Source organism: Ovis canadensis, chromosome 10, assembly GCF_042477335.2.
Source record: "Ovis canadensis isolate MfBH-ARS-UI-01 breed Bighorn chromosome 10, ARS-UI_OviCan_v2, whole genome shotgun sequence".
Classification (NCBI taxonomy): Eukaryota; Metazoa; Chordata; class Mammalia; order Artiodactyla; family Bovidae; genus Ovis; species Ovis canadensis.
In genome coordinates, this window is record NC_091254.1 from 35,869,857 (window position 1) to 35,892,778 (window position 22,922).

The 22,922-nt window shown below is 39.4% G+C and overlaps 1 protein-coding gene across 1 annotated transcript; it reads right to left on the bottom strand.

Annotated features, from left to right (window-relative positions):
* Positions 1-297: 297 nt before the first annotated feature.
* On the bottom strand, positions 298-22,253 carry CKAP2 (cytoskeleton associated protein 2). Its single transcript, XM_069601473.1, has 9 exons — positions 21,714-22,253; positions 20,595-20,676; positions 9,415-9,493; positions 8,434-9,293; positions 7,555-7,759; positions 5,950-6,120; positions 3,882-3,951; positions 1,981-2,233; positions 298-1,551 (listed from the first exon to the last, which is right to left on the bottom strand). Exons 1-9 carry the CDS (start codon positions 21,781-21,783, stop codon positions 1,296-1,298), a joined length of 2,046 nt encoding a protein of 681 aa, XP_069457574.1. The 5' UTR covers positions 21,784-22,253; the 3' UTR covers positions 298-1,295.
* Positions 22,254-22,922: the final 669 nt, after the last annotated feature.

A 22,922-nucleotide genomic window follows, 5' to 3' on the forward strand; every position in this document is an offset into this window, starting at 1 on the left:
TGCATATGGTATGGATTGTGTAAAGGTGACAGTACAGGCCAGCTACATTTCGAAAATTTCTTTCAAAATGGCATGTTTTGCACCATTTATATAAAGTATGAAAAAAGAATAAGGTAAAAGTTTTGATACATAGATTAATTTTCAAAAGGAAACACCATTAAACACACACTTTTTTTTATAAGTGTTGAAAAACCTAAAGTCCAGTCTGACTGTAATGTATTTCAAAAGGCAAGGGTTCAAACTTACTCAGTGTGCTTAAACTGCATTTTATATTTGTTGAAAGAAATATCATTCCAATATCGTTATAGAGATATTTTACTTTATTGTATATATAGTAGATACATAGTTTAAAAGGAATAAAACTCCTACTCTCTAGAACGTGAGACAGTAAATAGAACAAAGATTGGCACTATTATATAAATGGAATTCATGAACATAAATAAGTAGTGATTTTTAACTATATTCATATTATGCAGTTTTAAAACTATCTAATCTTTTACAATGACCAAATCCTTATTGAAACTGTAGAGCTGATGAAGGATACACGCCACTTAGGTATTAGTTTGGAGACTTTCAAAACAGCTTTACTTGGTGGTATTTATGTGTGAGGAGTCCTACTACTGTGTATGATTATCATGTTTTAGGAGATGTGATTTAACAGTGAAGTTTTTATATTAACATTACAAGGAAGAAATCAGTTTGAAGTTATTAGTTATTTTAGAAATACTACTTAAACTAGAATGACATTTATGAAACAGTATATATTCCTTCTCTAATTCCATTTTAATAGTCTATATAAACTTATCAAACGAAGCGATGGGGTTAAAATTTTTTTAGCATTTTAGATAGTCAAGTTAGAAAAGGAACTTAAGAAAGGAACTCAGATTTAAAGTTCCAAAGACCCATCAGCTTTGGCACGTTTTCTTCCTTACCACAAATCATTTTCCCTTAGAAATGGAGTAGGTTAACTATCCTTCTTATGACCTTGGCTATAATAAAAAGAAAGCAGTCAAGAGACCACAGATGCAGCCACCAGCGCTGATGGAGAGCGGCAGTGAGCAGGTGGGGACACAGGAGACCACAGAACTGGGCGACAGGGTGAGCTAACTCGGCCTTAACAAATCACTATCTCAGAGAAAAACTCGGTCTGTTGAGATCAACAAGGCAGGATTAACTTTCTGCCGTGAATACTTAGGTACTTGGCAACTCCTGACCTAAAGGACATACAAAATCACAACCAACCAACCAGCCAACCACTCTTGGAATATAATATAACTCCATTCCTTATTAGAACTTCACTCCTCTTCTGTTGGGTCATGTTCAGAGAACATTCTGCACAGGGCTGTGTTGGGGCGGCACACGAAAGCATCAGTTTCACGTCCCAACTCTGTTAACTGTTCCAATGAAGACACACAAGGATAATGGTCTTTTAACATATCTGGCAGTTTAGAAGTCTTCTCCTGGAGACGTCGAGAGCGTCTAACTGGTGTTAGAAACTTTAGTTCTTTATATGCTGAATTTGTTTCATCAAACTGCATCTTCTTTTTTACACTAAAAAAGAATGACCCACAAAATTATTTCCATTTTCACTTCATATTTTTATACTAAATATTTATCCATGTGACTTGTCCTACAGAGAGGGCCTGCCAGCTCCCTGAAATCAGGAACTTTTTCATTTTTCCATTTGTTGTTTGTTACAACTTGGACACACTAGATACTTGAATACCTATAGAATTGGCTAATTGCTCAATTCCAAAACCCACTGTTATTAGTAATACCCAGAAATTAAAGTTTTTCTTTTTTAAAATGGTAATATTTAGGAAAAAGCAAAGCAAGTACAGGTGAAATGTTCCATTCACATTTTGTTTGAAACCTTTGTTAATAACAAATAGTTCTAATCGGGAGCTTAAAGATTTCAAAATACCACATACACGATCCCTAAGCATAAAAACAAGAGCACATTACATTTTAAAAGTTTACCTTTGCAAGTATGGCGTAGTAGACACATTATATTTAATTAAGCAACCTGCCCTAGTGTTTGTACTTGGGGTTTTAACATCACTGGTTGGGTCTTTTACTTTGTCATCTTCCTCTTTCTCACAGTCTTGAAACACCACATTTCTAGGATGCTTATTTTCCATTTCCAGTTTTTCTGGTTCTAGATCAACACCTGTATCAGTGTGGGCTTCTTGGATTTCTTCTTTGGCTGCGCAAGTCTCCTTAATATTTTCTCCTACAGAGAGATTTATAGACGAAATTTTTGTTTGAATATAAAGAACAAATTCAGAAGACAAGTTTATTTACAGTTAGCCGAATTTGCAAAATCAAAGAACCACACTGCCATCTTGTAACCATTTACTTTTTCTAAGCAGATGCTGCTAACAATTATTTAACAAATATCTAATATTTCCTATGTGTCAGGGATTACAGAAATGAATACCAAAAGGAAATCAGCCACACCCTTTAAGAAGTTCACATTCTGTGGAAGAGACATGCTTTAAAATAATTAGGTGGAAAATGCGATACATGAGGTTAAAAAAACAAAGGGTCACGAGAACCCATACAAAGAAATAACTGAATTTGCTTGAGGGACAGGGAGATGGCAAAGGAAGGCTTCACAAATGACATTTACATGGGGTCTTGAAAAATGAGGACAAGACAGAAGGAAGACAATCTTGGTATGAAGCTTAAAAATGATCTACTAAGACAAAATTAAAGGGCCAGCGTGCTTAGAATATATAAATTTTAAAAAACTGCAGTATAGTTGGCATATAATATTTGTTTCAAGTATACAACATAATGATTTGATATTTGTATATATCGTGAAATGACGACCACAATACATTGTGAAATGATAACATCCGTCCCCATACAGAGTTACAAATCTTTTTCTTGTGATGAGGAGTTCTAAGGTTTACTCTCTTAACAACTTTCAAATATGCAATACAGTGTTATTACTTCAGATAGAACACTGTATTTTGCATCCCCAGGACTTGTTTATTTTATAACTGGTAGTTTGTGCCTGTTGACCTCCCTTCACCCATTTCAGTGGGTTAGGCTATTCTTAGACCTTCCTCTGCCCTTGGTTTGTGATACACTAGTCTTTCCTGGTTTTTCCTTCTGTTACCCTGATCACTCCCTCTTAACGTGTGTATTAGTTGCTCAGTCGTGTCTGATTCTTTGCACCCCACGGACTGTAGCCTGTCAGACTCCTCTGTCCATGGGATTCTCCAGACAAGAATACTGGAGTGGGTTGCCATTCCTTCTCCAGGGGATCTTCCTGACCCAGGGATCAAACCCAGGTCTCTGCACGGCAGGCAGATTCTTTACCATCTGAGCCACCAGGGAAGCCCATTCCCTCTTAAGCTCCTTCATTAAATACAGCCTGTAAGATCAGATCATATACATCTCCTGTATGTGCCACTGGTACTTATTAACAGCAATCATAAATAGAAATATTCTCTGTTGGACTAAAAAATCTTTATAGAGATCACCTAGTCAAAAAAGTGAAAGTATATCTGACTCTTTGCAACCCATGGACCGTAACCTGCCAGGCTCCCGTCCATGGGATTCTCCAGGCAAGAATATTGGAGTGGGTTGCCATGCCCTACTCCAGGAGACCTTCCTGATCAAGACAGGAAAAGGCTTAGAGAGGTAAGGTAACTTTCACAGATACATGATAACAATTTTGAACCAGATCTCCTAGTTAAGAATTACTTATACTATGTAGAGTCAATGAATTTCAGAGGTAAATCAACAGAAGTATGAGGAAAGAACCAACTTAAATATTAAAAACAGTTTAAAAAGATAAAAATAATTCAGCAAAGAAATTTAAAATTAAATCACAATTTACCTGAAGGAAAGAAAAGAAACTAACTTACCAAATTTAAGTTTTTCTTGACTCTTCTTTGTCAGAATGTCAACAATTGTATGTCGCATCTCTTCGATGGGCTTAATTTTATTTTAATGAAGAAAGCAGACCCATATAAATTTTATATTCTCAGACATTAACTAGGTTATCCAAGTTGAAAATATTAAAACCAGTGATTAAGTTACATATTTTAAGAGAAAGCAATGGTTCTTAGACCATTTTTCTCAGAATTCTTGCTGCTGCTGCTGCTAAGTCACTTCAGTCGTGTCCAACTCTGTGCAACCCCATAGACAGCAGCCCACTGGGCTCCCCCGTCCCTGGGATTCTCCAGGCAAGAACACTGGAGTGGGTTGCCATTTCCTTCTCCAAGGCATGAAAGTGAAAAGTGAAAGTGAAGTCGCTCAGTCGTGTCCGACTGTTTGTGACCCCATGGACTGTAGCCCACCACGCTTCTCTGTTCATGGGATTCTCTAGGCAAGAATACTGGAGTGGGTTGCCATTTCCTTCTCCAGGGGATCTTCCGGACCCAGGGACTGAACCCAGGTCTCCCATATTGCAGGCAGATGCTTTACCCCCTGAGCCACCAGGGTTAAGGGATAGAATTTCATCAGTTTAAAAAATTTCCCTGTTAATTTTTCTTAAGCCTATGGTAACTATTACTGCTTGCTTGACAGGAACAAAATGAATGAACAAGTAGCAAATTAAGACTATTAATATCTATCAAAGAGCTGATTATATTTTTTACTCTAAATTTGTATTACTTTATTCCTTTTCTCCTACATTCCAGCCCATGGTTATATTTTTGTTTCACATGCTATTAAATGCATCTTTGAAGAGTTCAAAGTAGATTAGTCTAACATTTCATTTATTCAAAAATTCAGCAGTTTAGCAACTATGCATTAAATGTCATATAGTGTAAGTACTTACTATATTCCCTTGAACCACAGTGCCTACTAATGGAGTATATTCAAAGTATGATACAAAAGGGAACCTCAGGGTCACATTGTTAATTCTTGAACTTAGTCCTGAAGGACTCACCCATCAGGTGTTCAGTTTTCTTGCCCAGTTTTGATCCCTGTTCCCCAACTTCTGCTCTGGTCTCACATCTCTTTACTGCTTTCTCTATGAATGCCTGGCTCTAGTTTTGCATCCTAGCTATACTGTCATAAGCACCATTAAGTAACGTCCCTTCTGGCTCAATGTAGTAGGGACCTAACATTCTCTTCCAGGTAAAGTTCGGTGGAATACAGTTATCCTTCAGCAAAGTGTCTTACACATTTAGAGAGAATACCTGCTGAATATATGATATTTTAATTCAGGTGAAAGATCAAATAGTATTTGTTGGCTTTGCTGATACTAAAGGATATAGACCTTTCTTAAGGAAAGGCTGAAAAAGAAAAGTTTTTAAAAACTCTCTTTATAAACAATTTCCAAGAATGCACTTCTGAGAAACTTGGCCAGAAGGAAATACATTTAGGAATATCTGCCCATAAAAACAAAAAACCAACCAAATGAAAGTTCAGATATGACTTATCCTATACCCCAGGGCTTTTTTTGTAGTAGCACAATGGGAAGAGGTAACAGATATGGAAATTAGTTTATTGCCATTTTCTATATGTGATTAGACCAAACATATGGCATAAAAATGGGAGTCCACAGACTTGTAAAGTGAGAGTTCTCTGGTTAGAGAGCTTACTAACATTTTAAAAGTTAATTTAATTCCCTTTGCTTTCTATTAAATAAATACTTTTTAAAACTGAAAATTCAGTCTTTCAGTAGATTTCTCCACTAGAGGATGTCCAAAATGACATGTTGTGGTAAACTATTTCTCACATCACATTTTAGGGAATGCATATTTCAGCTTATATCCATTTTCTAAGGTCTGACTATCCCTAGTACATGAGCAAGTTTTAGAAGGGTAAGAAACAGCCTCCATAATATGTAATTTTGTGGTCTTTAAACATTCATTACTGCCACATAAATAAGCAAAATTGTATCAAGTTATATGGTGATGTGTTCCAAAATAATTCTGAGTTATTTACACTGAAATAATAATGACCTGTAAGTTATCATCTCACCTGAGCTCCTGCCAGAATGGCCTTCTCATAGATTGCGATAATATTTTCAATAGGACTTGTGAGTGATTCAATATGTGCAAGGCATATCCAGTATTTAACCAGCTTTTTGGCATCCGGAATATTTCTAATCAGGTCATTTAGTGTAACTAATACTTCTTCTTTTGGGCACCCCTAAAACAGCAAGAAATAAAGTGAATGAGGCTGTTTAGTCTACAAACTATGAACAATTAAGTAAGCCTACTACAATCAGGATCAGCGGCAAAGAGAAAAAAAGGCTGGTGGAAAATTATTCATAATATAGTCACCATTGTTTTCCTTACTCCAAACTTATTCTGAATGGTTAGCAAGAAGTAGATCAGTCAAGAGTTAGAAAAAAGAAACATTAGTTGAGAAAAAAATTAGTAACAAAAACGGCTAACACGCTGCTCAGTCTTCATGTTTGCCCTCCTGTGCGTTACGGAATCGATTTGTTGGTGTGCGTCCACATACACTTCCTTCCGCCTGTGCCTGGTCTCTGCTGTGGCTTGCAGGATCTTCTCGTTGCAGCAAGTGGGATCCAGTTTCCCGACCAGAGATGGAACGCAGGTTCCCTGCCATCGGGAGCGCAGGGTCCTAGCCACTGGACCCCCAAGGGAGTCCCTATTTGTTATTACTTTATTTATAATTTTTTAACCTATCAAATGCTTGTGGAAACAGCTCACTAGTTTGTTTTTTTCCCTGATTATCTGTGTCAGGTTTTGATAGTAAGATTTTAAAAATGAATCTGTAATGGCTTATGTAATTAACAGCTATATATAGGTAAGTAGTTGGGCAGAAAATTCCATGGTATCAATAAAAAACCTCAGTAGAGTAGATAGGAATAGAATCAGTTTCCCTGACCATAATTTTCACTGGCTTTCAGAACTACAAAAAGTTTAAAGGTATTCATAAAGACTAGAGAAAGGTTTGAAATCACACTCTGTATATTCATTAGTCTTGCTATGTTTAGACACTAGTGAGTGACCAAAGCAAGATTAAGGAGCGTCAGGAGAAAAACACACACACACACACACACACACACACACACACACTCTGAAATTATCATACTCATAGGATTCAGGTCCAAATCATTAAATTCTACAGTTCAAGACCATGTTGGTTTAGATTAATGGGATTTGGTTTGCAAATATTTTAGTTAAATTTAATCTGTGATAATAATTTGTGTTGCTAATCTTTGGTAAAGTATAGAATGAGTAGAAAAAATAATTTGTAAATATGTTGATTGAATGTAAAAAACAGAAGTATCAGAGCAAATACCCACCCCCAGCCCACTCTATATTAATATCTTAGAGAAATACAATATTTATAAACTCAATGGAAAAAAAAAATCTAAGTATCCCTTTGATACATTTATAGGAACTCAATTAGAATGTAGCCTATTAAAGGCTAAAGACACACAATTTCACAATTAAGTCTCCATAACACTGCTGACACATTAATTGGTCAAAAAAGACTGATGATATAACTTAATGAGATAACACTCATGAAGGTGATTTGTAAGCTATAAACTTAATTTGTAAGCTATTAAGTTATAAGCTATAAACAAATATAAGATAAAGACTCTACCTCATTAATCAGGTTCAGGCATTCGGAAAATGTCTTGTTCACTTTTTCGGTAAACAGTCGTTGCTCATCTTCTTCTGCCATGGTAGTCCAGAAGGATCCAACAGGTTGTTCATTTTGTGTTTCGGGCTCAGGCCGGGTAACTGCTGAGCTCGGAGGACGCTTCAGAATTCTTCCTTTGCCAGCTTTCCACTCACTCAAACGAGCTCTACAGTCAGAAGCGGCATATAAACATTACTGTGACACTGATGACAGAATTCTGTCGAACACACCGAAAGCTGGACACCACTTCCAGTCTTCAATCCTACACTAGTGCACAGGTATAGTTCACGGGTTTGAAGATAAACAGGGAACATACCAATGTTAACTATACGTGCAAAGACCCCAAGAATGCATTTTTAAATGGAGAGGTTATAAATCGTTTCCCAATTTCATTACCATTTTAACTTTGACTGCATAAAACAACCTAATTAAACATGTTTTGGTTTGGTTTTAGTCACTAAGTCATATCCGACTCTTTGCAACCCCATGGACTGTAACCCACCAGGCTCCTCTGTCCATGGGATTATCCTGGCAAGAATACTGGAGTGGGTTGCCATTTCCTTCTGCAGGGTTTCTTCCCAACCCAGGGATCAAACCTGTGTCTTCTGCATCGCAGGTGGATTCTTTACCACTGAGCCACCAGGGAAGCCCCATTAAACATACTCAAGCATAGTAACTTAGGATATACTGTTCCACAATATAAACAGGCTTAGACTGATCTGCATATGAAGAGAATCCATGTACAAAAGACCTGAATACTCTAATATCAAGGAAATGATAAGCTGAACTTACAAATGGTACTCTACTGAAAATTGCGCTAATAAAATCACATCTACTTACTTTCTCTCCTCCGCAGTTTCTCTGGGCTGAGTCCATCTACTGTCAACAGCTGCTTTCACCGTAGTGTGTCTGCGCTGCTCAGCGCTCTTTGACTTTTCTATCAGTTTAGTATTAGCAGATGAAGCAGGCCTGGCTGCCATTCCAGCTGCCATGCTTTTTGATAGTGTCTTATCTCCTTTCATGTCCTGCGAAGAACTGGTCTTGATGCCAGACAAAACTGTATTTAACTCCTTCTCTCGAGGCCCTTTCCGAACTGTGACATTGGCTGACATCCTGCTGCTGCCCGGTTTCATGGCGTCCTGGGCTTTATTGTGCTGACTTCTAATAGGAGGTCGCACAAGGTGTCGGATCTGAGATGTAGTGCTTGCAAATTTAGTGGCAGATGTCATATGTGAGGCTCTATCACTTTTCACTGTTACGCTGCTGACGTCTCCAGGCTGAGGCTTGGTGGCTTTAGAGACAGTCGCTGGAAGTTTCTTGGTTGTTGCAGAACTCTCATCTTTGACTTGCAGTGGTTTTCTAAAGGAATTAATCTTAGACTGAACAATTTGGCCACGATATGCTCCAAGCACAGGTTTCTTGGGCACGTTAGCATCGTGCTTTGGTTTTTCTGTAATCACTGTGTTTTTTTTACTGTTGTTTTTAAGGTGAAATGTTTGGCTTAATGTTCTATGTTGACCTTGCGGGTCATCTTTAACTGGTAACAATGGCAGAGTTTGATTATTATCCTCAGAATTAGGTGGATCCGTGGCTATGGTTGAATTGGTTAATTCATTAGAAGGTTTTAAAGGAATACAGTTTTTTTCCACTGTTAAATTATTTTTGATCCCGATAGGTCTACCGACATTCTCTTTATCAGCCTAAAAGAGTTATTTAAGACAAATCACTATTTTAGAATTTCTTTCTTTTAGAAAGAGTGTAGGGGAAAAAACCTTCTTTAGGGATGAGGGAAAAGGGATGGAGAGCTACTCCGTATCTTACCATTTTTGTCTTTATTTTCAGAACTTTCTTCCCTTCTTGGATCTGGCCTTCAGATGTCCTGACTCTCTGATCTCCATCACTTAAAAAAAAAAAAGAAAATCCACATGCTTTTAGATAATGCTTCCTTTTTGGGGGGAGGTATAGGATCATGTAACTATTCTCTGACTTGGTAGTTCTAAATTGAGGCAAGAACTGAGCTGAGATTGACTTGTTCTAAGCAAAACTTTTCTTTATTGTAGGGTGATTTAAAGCTTAAACAACATGGCTAGGGAAAAAGTAAAGATATTTTCTTACAAGATCTTAAACCCTCCCCCCACAATCTCATTCTAAACCATTCTCTAGTTGTTCAAACAAGTCTTCAAAAATCTTTGTTAAGCAACACTTTCTTTGGTTAGTTTTAAGTACCTGGTACCAGACTTACCTTGAAAAAAATTCTTTTAAAACAGCTCTCCCAAAAGAAATCCAAAAATTTTCAAACACACAATTTATTAATTAATGTGTATTTTAGTTTCTAGATGGCATTGCATTTAGACTATACATCCCAAGCAAAGGGTTCTTCAAGAATTAAACCTAGGAATAAGATGGCAGATGAGTAGGTGGACGTGGAGTCTCTCTCTCTCCACAGATACATCAGGAATACACCTTCAGACACAGAAGTGCATGCAGAACACCAGCTGAGAGCAGAGAGGAGTCCCTGACCAGCGTAAAGAATATACAGACCCACGCAAAACTCAGTAGAATGAAGGAACTAGAAGGAAAAACAGGAGTGTTAGTTAGGACAGGGCCTGCCCTAAGTGGGTGGGGGAACTACAACACGGGTCTGATCCCCACACTGGGGCAACTGTCTGAGTCAGAGGAGAAACATTTAAGGCTGAGAGTGAAACAGCTGATCTGTGGCAGCCTAAACGGAATGAGACTCAGACAGTCCTTGCTGCAGCCATACATCCCCCAGACAGGGCCGTAGATCCCCTGGAAGGCGCAGAGGCTGGGAGCTGGAGCAATCCCAGGGCAAGGGCTGCTGTTGACTGCATAGAGATGGGTTGAGGGGATGTGAGGGAGGAGACTGTGGTGGGAAATGCCTGCGGAGGAAAGCCAGGCAGCCATGGAAGCCGGGCGATACTGCTGAGTCCCGTGAAGGAGGTGCAGCCATCACCATAGCCTCTCTCCCGCCACAGGCCAGCACTGTCCGCTGAACAAGAGAGGCTGGCCCATCAAACGCCTGATGCACTGAACTAGAGAGCAGGATCCCACCCAGGGTGCCCCTTTAAGTGCCTGATGCACCAGTCTATAGAGTAGGGCCCCAGCCAGGGGGGGCCCCTCTATGTGCCTGATGCACCGAACAACAGAGAAGGACCCCAGGCAAGGGAGCCCTCTAAGTGCCTGAAGGAGCAGAGCTATAGAGAAAGACTGGCCAAAGAAGCCTTCTGATCGCCAGCTACAAGAGGCTTGAAAAAAGACCCTGATAGGGCCATAACTCCTGTGACAGAGGCAGTCCGTGTCCCTGCATACTGGTGCCACCAGGGTCCCCCAAGTCAAGCAGCTGCGCCACCTTCACGCTCAACTCTCACGGGGGCACAGCTGCCACAGGCACAAAAGCCTTGTGTCTTTCCGCACAGGGTTGCTTTGGTAGTGTCCAACTCTGCAACTCTGTAGACTGTAGCCTGCCAGGCTTCTCTGTCATGGAGGGGTTCTCCACGCAAGAATACTGGAGTGTATTGGCCAGGGCGGGTTGCCATACCCTTCTACAGCACGATATTCCCTGCTGCCCTAGCCGCCAACTCCCGAGTACCTGGTGCTGCCAGGACCCCTGTGACCCATGCACCACCTCCACACGTGACCCTCACAGGGGCAAACCCAAGTCCTCCAGGGCAGCCTCAGGAGTAGACCCCAGTGGACGACCCACATGCAGAGGTGGGAATAAAACCACAATGGAAACCTAGGGGCAATGTGGCTAAGGAAGAAGACCCAAAACCTTCCCAGCAGCTGTACAGCTGCAGATTAAATCCACAGGATCAACTATGTAGACTCTATCTATGGAATATATAAAAGGTCATTGAGAGCTCCCACAAAAGAAAACGTACTAGTTCTGACAGCTGTGGACATTGGAGGCAGGAACACAGAGTAAGACCAGATTAGCATCTGAGCCCACAGCAGGTCCAGGGATCAGCACAGTGTTGGAGGGCATCCTAGGCAGGTGAGGTGGACTGTCACTCCCAGGGAGGGAAAGGACTCTGACAGCAGTGCCTCAAGAAAAACATTTATTATTCTTATGTTTTGACTTGTTCTGTAGAGTCTATTTTTTTTCTTTTTTCTCCCCTCTTTTGTAGTTGTCGATTTTATTGGCACTATGAAATCTAATTGAGCTTTTGAGCTTTTTTATTCTTTTTCTTCTCAGTCACATTTTTTATTGTTGTATAAACCTCTGCCTCTACATTGGGCTTTTGCAGTTCTGGGAGTTTTTTTTTCTTTTCTCTTTTTAAGATTTTTTAAACCTATTATTATTTTTCCTACATTTATTCCTTTGCTGGCTTTTCCTACTGTTCTTTTTTCCTTGCAGTTCATCTTGAATGTATATAAATCATCTTTACCTGCCTCTGTTTAGCCTTGCATATCTATTCTTTCTCTCTTTTCCTCTCAACAAATTTGTTAGTTTTCATTGCTTCATTCCCCAATTGGCACCTCGCTTTAGTTTTGTTTTCCAGTTTGTTCTTTAGATAGTTTTGTTCTGGTAGAGATAATTTTTGGTTTCCTTTGTCTGCTGGGTCAATCTGCTGTATTTTATTTTTGTTGGACTGTTTTCATTTTGCTTATGGGTATATATGTGTATATTCAGTCACACTTTTATTTTTATTATTGTTACAAACCTCTGCCTGTGCATTGGGCTTTTGCAATTCTGTTGAGTTATGCTTTTTTTCTTTCTTCTTTCTTTTCTCTTTTTTTATAATTTTAACTTAAAAATTTTTAACATTTTTTTTCTACATTTATTCCTTTGTTTGCCTTTCCTACTGTTCTTTCCTCTTGCAATTAATCTTTCCTAATATACCTCTATTTAACTTTGCATATCTATTCTTTCTTTTCTTTCCTCTCAAAATATTTGTTAGTTTTGTTTTCACTGCTTTATTACCCACTTGACACCTTGCTCTAGTTTTGTTTTCCAGTTTGTGCTTTAGTTAGTTTTATTCTTAACTGGTAAATATAATTTTTTATTTCCTTTGTTCTCTGGGTCAATCTATTGTACTTTACTTTTGTTGGACTATTTTGATTTTGCTCATGGGTATATTCCATATATTATATTACAATATATGTATATTCCATTATTCTAATTATTATTTGACTGATTTTGTAATTGCCGTTTGTCTGGAGTTCATCTTTGGTCCCTCGTTTTTGGATATTTGTTTTTATCTCACTTAATGCCATAACAAACCACTTGTAGAATCTTCGATCCTGACCGGAGATCAAGCCTTGAGCCTTAGGAGTGGGAGCACTGACCCTAGACTACCAGAGTAACCTCAGGGAGTATCAAACAGTGAGAACTCACACAAAGGAAACCGCCTGAATACAATTCCCAACCAACAGTAGCACACTGTGCAGGAGGCCTCATCTAAACAACAAACAAAACAAAAATACAAACCCAATCATCAGCAGGATTACCACCTCACTCAGCCTTGCCCATCAGAGGAAAAACAAAGACTCAGCACAAATCTCACCCTATAAGAAGCTTACACAAACCATTGGACCAACCTTAGAAGGGCAGAAACCAAAAGGAAGAAAGAATTCAACCTTAAAGCCTGGGAAAAGGAGACTTCAAACACAATAAGTTAAAAACAAAATGGAGAAAATGCAAGAATCAATTAACAAAGACCTAGAAGAATTAAAGAATAAACATACAGAGACAAATAACACAATTAATGAATTTAAAAATATTCTAGAAGGAATCAATAGCAGAATATCTGAAACAGAATAATGAATCAGTGAGCTGCAAGATAAAGTGGTGGAAATAACTTCAGAAAAGAACTGATATTCTCAGAGACATCTGGAACAATATCAAACGCACCAACATTCAAATTATATGGGTCCCAGAAGAAGAGAAAAAGAGAGTATGAGAAAAATTTTGAAGAGATTATAAAAATTTCCCCAACGTGGTAAAAGAAATAGTCAATCAAGTCCAAGAGGCATAAAGAGCCCCATACAGGATAAACCCAAGGAGGAATATGCCAAGACACATAATAATTAAACTGACAGAGACGAAACACAAAGAAAGAATATTAAAAGCAGCAAGGGAGAAGCAACAAGTAACATACAAGGGAAACCCCTTATGCTTAACAGCTGATCTTTCAGCAGAAACTCTGCAGGCCAGAAGGGAATGGCAGGATATATTTAAAGTACTGAAAGGGAAAAAGAAAAATCTACAATCAAGATTACTGTACCTAGCAAAGATCTCATTCAAAATTGATGGAGAAATAAAAAGTTTCTCAGACAAGCAAAAGTTAAGAGAATTCAGTACCTGCTTTACACCAAATGTTAAAAGGGCTTATATAGTCAAGAAATACAAGAAAAAGAAAAAGATTTATAAAATCAACCCCAAACCATTAAGAAAATGTCAACAGGGACATATGTATTAATAATTACTTTAAATGTAAATGGATTCAATGCTCCAACCAAAACACACAGACTGGCTGAATGGATACAAAAACAAGACCCATACAAATGCTGTCTATAAGAAACCCACTTCAGACCTAAAGACACATATAGACGGAAAGTGAGAGGATGGGAAAATATATTCCATGCAAATGGGAAGCAAAAGAAAGCTGGAGTAGCAATCCTCGTATCAGACAAAACAGACTTTAAAATAAAGATTACAAAATATAAGGAAAGACACTGCATAATGATCAAGGGATGGATCCAAAAGGAAGACATAACAATTGTAAATATCTATGCACCCCACATAGGAGCACCTCAGTACATAAGACAAACACTAACAGACACAAAAAGAGAAATGGACAGTAACACAATAATAGTAGGAGACTTTAACACCCCACTCACACCAATGTACAGATCATCAAAACAAAATTAATAAGAAAACAGAAGTCTTAAATGATACACTAGATGAGCTGGATCTCATTAGTATCTTCAGGACATTCCATCCAAATGTAGAAGAATACACCTTCTTCTCAAGTGCACATGGAACATTCTCCAGGATAGACCACATTTTGGGTCACAGATCAAACTTCAATAAATTTAAGAAAACTGAAGTCGTAGCAAGCATCTTCTCTGATCACAATGCTATGAGACTAGATATCAATTACAAGAAAAAAAACTGTAAGAAACATAAACACATGGAGATTAAACAACACGTTTCTAAATAACCAACAGGTTCCTGAAGAAATCAAAATGGAAATCAAAAAATTTCTAGAAACAAATGACAATGAAAACACAAGTCAAAACCTATGGGAGCAGCTTTTGCTGTAGTTCTAAGAGGGAAGTTTATAGCAATACAATCCTACCTCAAGAAACAAGAAAAACATTGAATAGACAACCTAATTTTACACCTAAAACAACTGGAAAAATAAGAACAAAGAACCCAAAAAATTAGTAGAAGGAAAGAAACATAAAGATCCAAGCAGAAATAAATGAAAAAAAAAAAAAAGAAAGAAAGAAACAATAGCAAAGATTAATAAAACTAAAAGCTGGTTCTTTGAGAAGATAAACAAAATTGACAAACCTTTAGCCAGACTCATCAAGAAAAAAAGAGAAGAATCAAATCAACAAAATTAGAAATGAAAAAGGAGAGGTTACAACAGACAATGCAGAAATACAAAGGATTATAAGAGACTATTATGAACAACAATATGGAAATAAAATGGATAACCTGGAAGAAATGGAAATTATGAACAACCCAATTACAAGCACTGAAATTGAAGCTGTGATAAAAAATCTTCCAAAAAACAAAAGGCCAGGACCAGATGGCTTCACAGGAGAATTCTACCAAACATTTTGAGAAGAGCTAATGCCTATCCTTCAAAAAACTCTTTCAAAATATTACAGAGGAGGGAACACTTCCAAACTCAATTCTATGAGGCCACCAATCACCCTGATACCAAAACCAAAGACAACACAAAAAAAGAAAACTACAGGCCAATATCACTGATGAACATAGATGCACAAATCCTCAACAAAACATTAGCAGACAGAATTCAGCAACACATCAAAAAGCTCACACACCATGATCAAGTTGGGTTTATTCCAGGAATGCAAGGATTCTTCAATATATGCAAATCAATTGATGTGATACACCATATTAACAAATTAAAAGATAAAAACCATATGATAATCTCAATAGATGCAGAAAAAGCCTTTGAAAAAATTCAGCACCCATTTATCATTAAAACTCTTCAAAAAATGGGCACAGAGGGAACCTACCTCAACATAGTAAAGGCCATACATGATAAGCCTACAGCAAGCATTATTTTCAATGATGAAAAACTGAAAGCAATTCCCCTAAGATCAGGAACAAGACAAGGGTGTCCACTTTCACCACTATTATTCAACATAGTTTGGAAGTCCTAGCTACAGCAATCAGAGAAGAAAAAGAAATAAAAGGAATCCAGATCAGAAAAGAAGAAGTAAAGCTCTCACTGTTTGCAGATGACACGATACTGTACATAGAAAACCCTAAAGATAGTATCAGAAAATTACTAGAGCTAATCAGTGAATTTACAAAGTTACAGGATACAAAATCAATATACAGAAGTCACTTGCATTTCTATATACTAACAATGAAAAATCAGAAAAATTAAGGAATCAATCCCATTCACCACTGCAACAAAAAAGAATATCTAGAAGTAAACTTACATAAGGAGACAAAAGAACTGTACATAGAAAATTATAAGACACTGATGAAAGAAATCAAAGATGACATAAACAGACGGAGAGATACTCTATGTTCCTGGGTAGGAAGAATCAATATTGTGAAAATGACTATACTACCAAATGCAGTCTACAGATTGAGTGTGATTCCTATCAAATTACCAATGGCATTTTTCACAGAACTAGAGCAAAAAATTTCACAATTCATATGGAAACACAAAAGACCCTGAAGAGCTGAAGCAGTCTTGAGAAAGAAGAATGGAGCTGGAGGAATCAACCTTCCTGACTTCAGATTATACTACAAAGCTACGGTCATCAGGACAGTATGGGACTGGCATGAAAACAGAAACATAGACCAATGGAACAAGATAGAAAGCCCAGAAATAAACCCATGCACCTATGGGTACCTTATTTTTGACAAAGAAGGCAAGAATACACAGTGGGGAAAGACAGCCTCTTCAATAAATGGTGCTGGGAAAACTAGACAGCTACACGTAAAAGAATGAAGTTAGAACACCTCCTAACACCATACACAAAGATAAACTCAAAATGGATTAAAGACCTAAATGTAAGACCAGAAACTATAAAATTTTTAGAGGAAAACATCGAATACTTGATGACATAAATCAAAGCAAGATCCTCTATAACCCACCTCCTAGGGTAAAGGAAATAAAAACAAAAGTAAAGAAGTGGGACCTGATTAAACTTAAAAGCTTTTGCACAGCAAAGGAAACTATAAGCAAGGTGAAAACACAACCTTCAGAATGGGAGAAAATAAAAGCAAATAAAACAAATGACAAAGCATTAATTTCCAAAATATACAAGCAGCTCATACAACTCAATACCAGAAAAACAAACAACCCAATCAAAAAGTGGGAAAAAGACCTAAATAGACGTTTCTCCAAAGAAGACCTACAGATGGCTAACAAACACATGAAAAGATGCTCAACATCGCTCATTATTAGAGAAATGCAAATCAAAACCACAATGAGATACCACCTCATACCAGTCAGAACTGCCATCATCAAAAAGTCTACAAACAATAAATGCTGGAGAGGGTGTGGAGAAAAGGGAATGCTCTTGCACTGTTGGTGTGAATGTAAACTGATACCGCCACTATGGAAGACAGTATGGAGATTCCTTAAAAAACTAGGAATAAAACCACCATATGACCCAGCAATCCCATTCCTGGCATACACCCTGAGGAAACCAAAATTGAAAAAGACACATGTATCCCATTGTTCACTGCAGCACTATTTACAACAGCTAGAACATGGGAGCAACCTAGACGTCCATGGACAGATGACTGGACAAAGAAGTTGTGGTATATATACACAATGGAACATTACTCAGCCGTAAAATGGAACGCATTTGAGTCAGTTCTGATGAGGTGGATGAACCTAGAACCTATTATACAGAGTGAAGTGAGTCAGAAAGAGAAAAACAAATATATTCCAATGCACATATATAGAACCTACAAAAACGGTACTGAAGAATTTATTTACAGGGCAGCGATGGGGCTTCCCTAGTGGCTCAAAGGCTAAAACGTCTGCCTGCAATGCAGGAGACCCGGGTTCAATTCCTGGGTTGGGAAGATCCCCTGGAGAAGGCAATGGCAACCCACTCCAGTATTCTTGCATGGAGAATCCTATGGACAGAGGAGCCTGGTAGGCTACAGTCCAAGGGGTCACAAAGAGTAGGACACAACTAACCGACTTCACTAACGGAGACATGAAGAATAGACTTATGGACATGGGGAGAGGAGGGGACAGAGTGAGATGTATGGAAAGAATAACATGGAAACTTACATTAGCATATGTAAAAGACAGCCAATGGGAATTTGCTGTATGGCTCAGGAAACTCAAAGAGGGGTTCTGTATCAACCTAGAAGGGTGGGATGCAGAGGGAGATAGGAGGAAGGTTTCAAAAGGTAGGGGATATATGTGTACCTCTGGCTGATTCATGTTGAGGTTTAACAGAAAACAACAAAATTCTGTAAAGCAATTATCATTCAATTTAAAAAAAAAAGAATTAAACCCAAACTTCTTTTTACAGAGTTAGTACAGGCTGTGAGACTCTCTTAGCAAGTGATTTCGTAGTCTGTGAATAAAGTGGGGAAAAAAAGGGTCAGTTGGACATCCCTTTGATTCTAAGTCAGATTTCAACTTCAGAAATATAAAAATGTGAACAAAATGTATATTTTAGGGTCAACAGGGTTTGAGAGCTCTACAGTTGAATTTAGAATGTTCTTTTCTTCCCATTATGTATAAGAGTACTCTAAACCCCATAACCCAGTTGGATTCCTTATTTAACAAAGTACTTGAGAGTCACAGTCACATTTGAATTAATGTTCTTCCTCTGCTTTCCCTCTATTAATTTAATTCCACCTCAAGGTCTTAAATAAATACCATCTACACCATGACAACTCCCAAGTTTTTATCTCTAGTCCAATTCTCACCCCCGAACTTCAGACACATCACTGTTTGGCATCTCCACTTAGATGTCTCCTTGCTACCTCAAACTTATCATGGTCAAACAGAGCTCTGGATTCTCCCACTCTTCCCTCATGCTTCCCATCTCAATATACAGGATCACCATCCACCCAGTTATTCAAATCAAAAGTCTAGGATCATCTTTTTGTCTTGAACAAAAAAATTGGGATTTGTGAAAGAAAATGTTTATTCTAAAGTAAAATGCTGGGCTGGAGGAAGCACAAGTTGGAATCAAGATTGCCAGGAGAAATACCAATCACCTCAGATATGCAGATGACACCACCCTTGTGGCAGAAACTGAAGAGGAATTAAAAAGCCTCTTGATGAAAGTGAAAGAGGAGAGTGAAAAAAGTAGGCTTAAAGCTCAACATTCAGAAAACGAAGATCATGGCACCTGGTCCCATCACTTCATGGGAAATAGATGGGGAAACAGTGGAAAGAGCATCAGACTATTTTTTTGGGCTCCAAAATCACTGCAGATGGTGACTGCAGCCATTAAATTAAACGATGCTTTCTCCTTGGAAAGAAAGTTATGACCAACCTAAATAGCATATTAAAAAGCAGAGACATTACTTTGCCAACAAAGGTCCATCTAGTCAAGGCTACGGTTTTTCCAGTGGTCATGTATGGATGTGAGAGTTGGACTGCGAAGAAAGCTGAGCGCCAAAGAATTGATGCTTTTGAACTGTGGTGTTGGAGAAGACTCTTGAGAGTCCCTTGGACTGCAAGGAGATCCAACCAGTCCATCATTGGAAGGACTGATGCTGAAGCTGAAACTCCAATACTTTGGCCACCTCATGTGAAGAGCTGACTCATTGGAAAAGACCCTGATGCTGGGAGGGATTGGGGGCAGGAGGAGAAGGGAATGACCGAGGATGAGATGGCTGGATGGCATCACCGACTCGATGGACATGAGTTTGAGTGAACTCCGGGAGTTGGTGATGGACAGGGAGGCCTGGCGTGCTGTGATTCACGGGGTCACAAAAAGTCGGACACAACTGAGTGACTGAACTGAACTGAAACTAATTAATGCACAAAAATTTTTTTAAATTTTTATTTGGGAACAATGCTAAACTTATATAAAGTTGCAAAATTATAATAAATAAAGAACCTGCATATATTCTTTACCCAGATTTGCCTACTGTTAATATTTTATCTCATTTGAAATATCATTTGCACTCTTTCTGAACATATCTACATGTAGAATACATACAACTTTTTACCAGAACCTTTCAAGTTAAGTTATATACATGATGGCTCTTTACCACTAAATGCTTTGATGTTTAATTCCTAAAAACAGGAATTTTATATACTCACAGAACAGTTATCAAATTCTTAAGTTTACCTTGATTTACTACCTTACTGTTCACAGTTGAAAACTGACCTAATAATGTCCTTCATAGTATTTCCTTTTCCACTATCAAACACAGTATAAGAGTCAGGTTGAACTTAGTGGTCATATCTCTTTAGCCTTCTTTAACCTGGACATTCAGGATCATCTCTGACTCTATTTTTTCTTTTATATACCACAGCTAATCCATCACCAAGTCCTGCCAGCTCTATGTCCTAAATATAAGCAGAAGTTTCCACCCTGGAGAAGGGTATGAAGCCTTCATCAAGACAAACTATATCAATAAATACAGTACCTATTATAAAGAAATGTAAATTAAAATACTGGATTAAATAAAATGTTATTAAAATTCATTTCCTCTTTAAAAATGTGGCCACTATAAAATTTTAAATTACACATGTGGCTCACATTACATCTTTACTAGACAGCTCTAATTTGACAGATGTGAATTGAAAAAAATTTGACCTCACCTGAGTAACTGATTTTCCTGTTTGCAGGCAAAGGAAGTTTTTCTTTTTAACAGATGCTCCTTGAGTTTTTGTCTTCTTTGCTCTAAATAACAAAAGAGCTACAGGTCAACATCAGCTTCGATAATACCAAATAAAATACTGATTTAACTTCGAAAAATATTCTACTTGAAATCACACATTGTCTATAACCGAAAATTTCCAATTTCAATACTGCCTTTGGGAAATAATCATATTTTTAAATGACTGTTCCTATAACTGGTCCCCATTACCACTTTGTACAAGAATAACATTCCCTAGGGTCCGAAAGTGACTAGTCTGGAGAGCATCACTGTCGACATACAGTTCCTGAAAGCCAAGTTTCAAGAGCTAAATGGTAGAGATGAGACACTTGACTCCAAGTTCTAATTTACCAGAAGTGGGTGAGAATTTGTTTTCCCATCCATAGGCCAAGAAATAGCTATTATTTCTGAAGACCCGGACAACTCGAGATTTCTCTGAACTCGAAGGCAAAATGCATTCGATCCGAAGCATCAGATACGCACACCCTTCGCTCCAGAAATGAACTCCCGACTCGGGAGGCGAGAGTGGACAACTCTAGGTCTCTCTTAACTCGAAGGCAATATGCCTTCAATCTGAAGCATCAAACGCGCACACCTTCGCTGCAGAAATGAACTCCAGACTCCGGAGGCGGGATGGCCCTGCGCAGGCGCAGCTCCCCGGGCGGACGCGGCCCGGCCCCGCCCCGCCCCGCCCCGCGGGCCCGGAGCCCCGCACACTCGCACCTACCCTGCCCCCCGGCTAAACGGATTCTCTCACCTGTGGCGCGTCTCCCCCACCAGCGGGTCACGACCGTACGCAAGACGCTCAGCCCATACACTAACACCACAGAGCGGGCACCACTCCGATTGTCCAGTTCATAAACGCCGAGAACGCGGCCGCGAGAGGCCAAGCGCCCCGTGCGGGCTTCTCACACAACCGTTGGGGGGTTGGGGGCGAGGGAAGCCGGTCTGCAGCCCCGCGGCCCTGACGGCCTTGCCCGAGCCATCCCGCCCCCGCGGCCGCCCCGGCCCCTCAGGCAAACGATCCACGGTCCGGCTCGTGCCACCCCGCGGGCCTCACCTCTGAATGCGGACTGGGCCCTCTGACTCGGGTTCAGCTGCAGGCCCTGGGGGATGGCTGGGGTGCTCATCACAGCTCGGGGCAGCGGGGTACGCGTCTCTGGCGTAGACTTCCTGCGGACACCAATGCCGTTCTGTTCTCTGCCTCCCTGCCCGCGGGCTCTGCCTTAGACACCGCGGCCGCCCATTGGTGCTCGGCGTGAATTGAACGAGCCAATGGGCGCAGAGGGGCGGGGCCTGAGCTACAGTTGCAGAGGCGGGGCTTGCGTCTCCCGACTTCGGTTAGGACCGCTCTGGACTGAGTCCGTGGGTTTTCAAACCTAAACAGCGTGCTTGGGCTTGGGCTTGGACTTGGCCATGTGAGAGGAGTCGGCCTGCTACGTCTCTGCTCAGTAGCAGATAGATCTCTTCTTTAGACGCTCACACTGCATTGAGGAAGGCAGAGGAGAAAAGCGTTGTCTGGTGTGTTTACTGAGGGTTATAAGCGCCCACTGCTGTACCCAGAGCGTGTGTATTTCCCTTTCACTAATATTCATTGCCCCATCACCGCCCTGAAGTGGGAGGTTATCAGGCTCAGTAGTTACATGTCCACGTTGGCACAGATTGCAAAGAGGAACTGCAATTGAGGGTCTACTCTTCCTACAATGCAAGAGACGCAGGTTCCATCCCTGAGAAGATTCCCTGGAGAAGGAAATGGCAACTCACTCCTGTACTCTTGCCTAAAGAATCCCATGGACAGAGGAGCCTGGCCGACCACCGCCCATGGGATCGCAAAGAACTGGACACCACCGAACGACTAACACTTTTCTTTCACTTTTTCCTCTGTACTACACAATCATCAGGTGCGAAAAAGGGGAGAGGAAGAGAAAAAAAAGAAAAAAAAATGAGGATAGACCCTTGTTTTATCCTGGGAAGGCAAAACCGGCGTTTCTCATAGGCATTTTGTGTATTTGTACGTTTAATTGTGCTGCCATAATCTTTCAGTCCTCATTCAAAAATATTAACTTCATAAAACACTCGCAGACACCTAATGGATGAGAGGAAATAATTTAGACCTAGATGGTTTTCTGAATGATGAGTGGATGGAGAAATAGGGAGAGTTCTGGGCTGTGCCTTTCTGGTTTTGAGTACAGTAATCATACCTTTTCTCTGCCTTGCTTGATCACTGAACCTAGGTTTGGCTGGAATGTTTCAGCCAGATTTTAAAGGT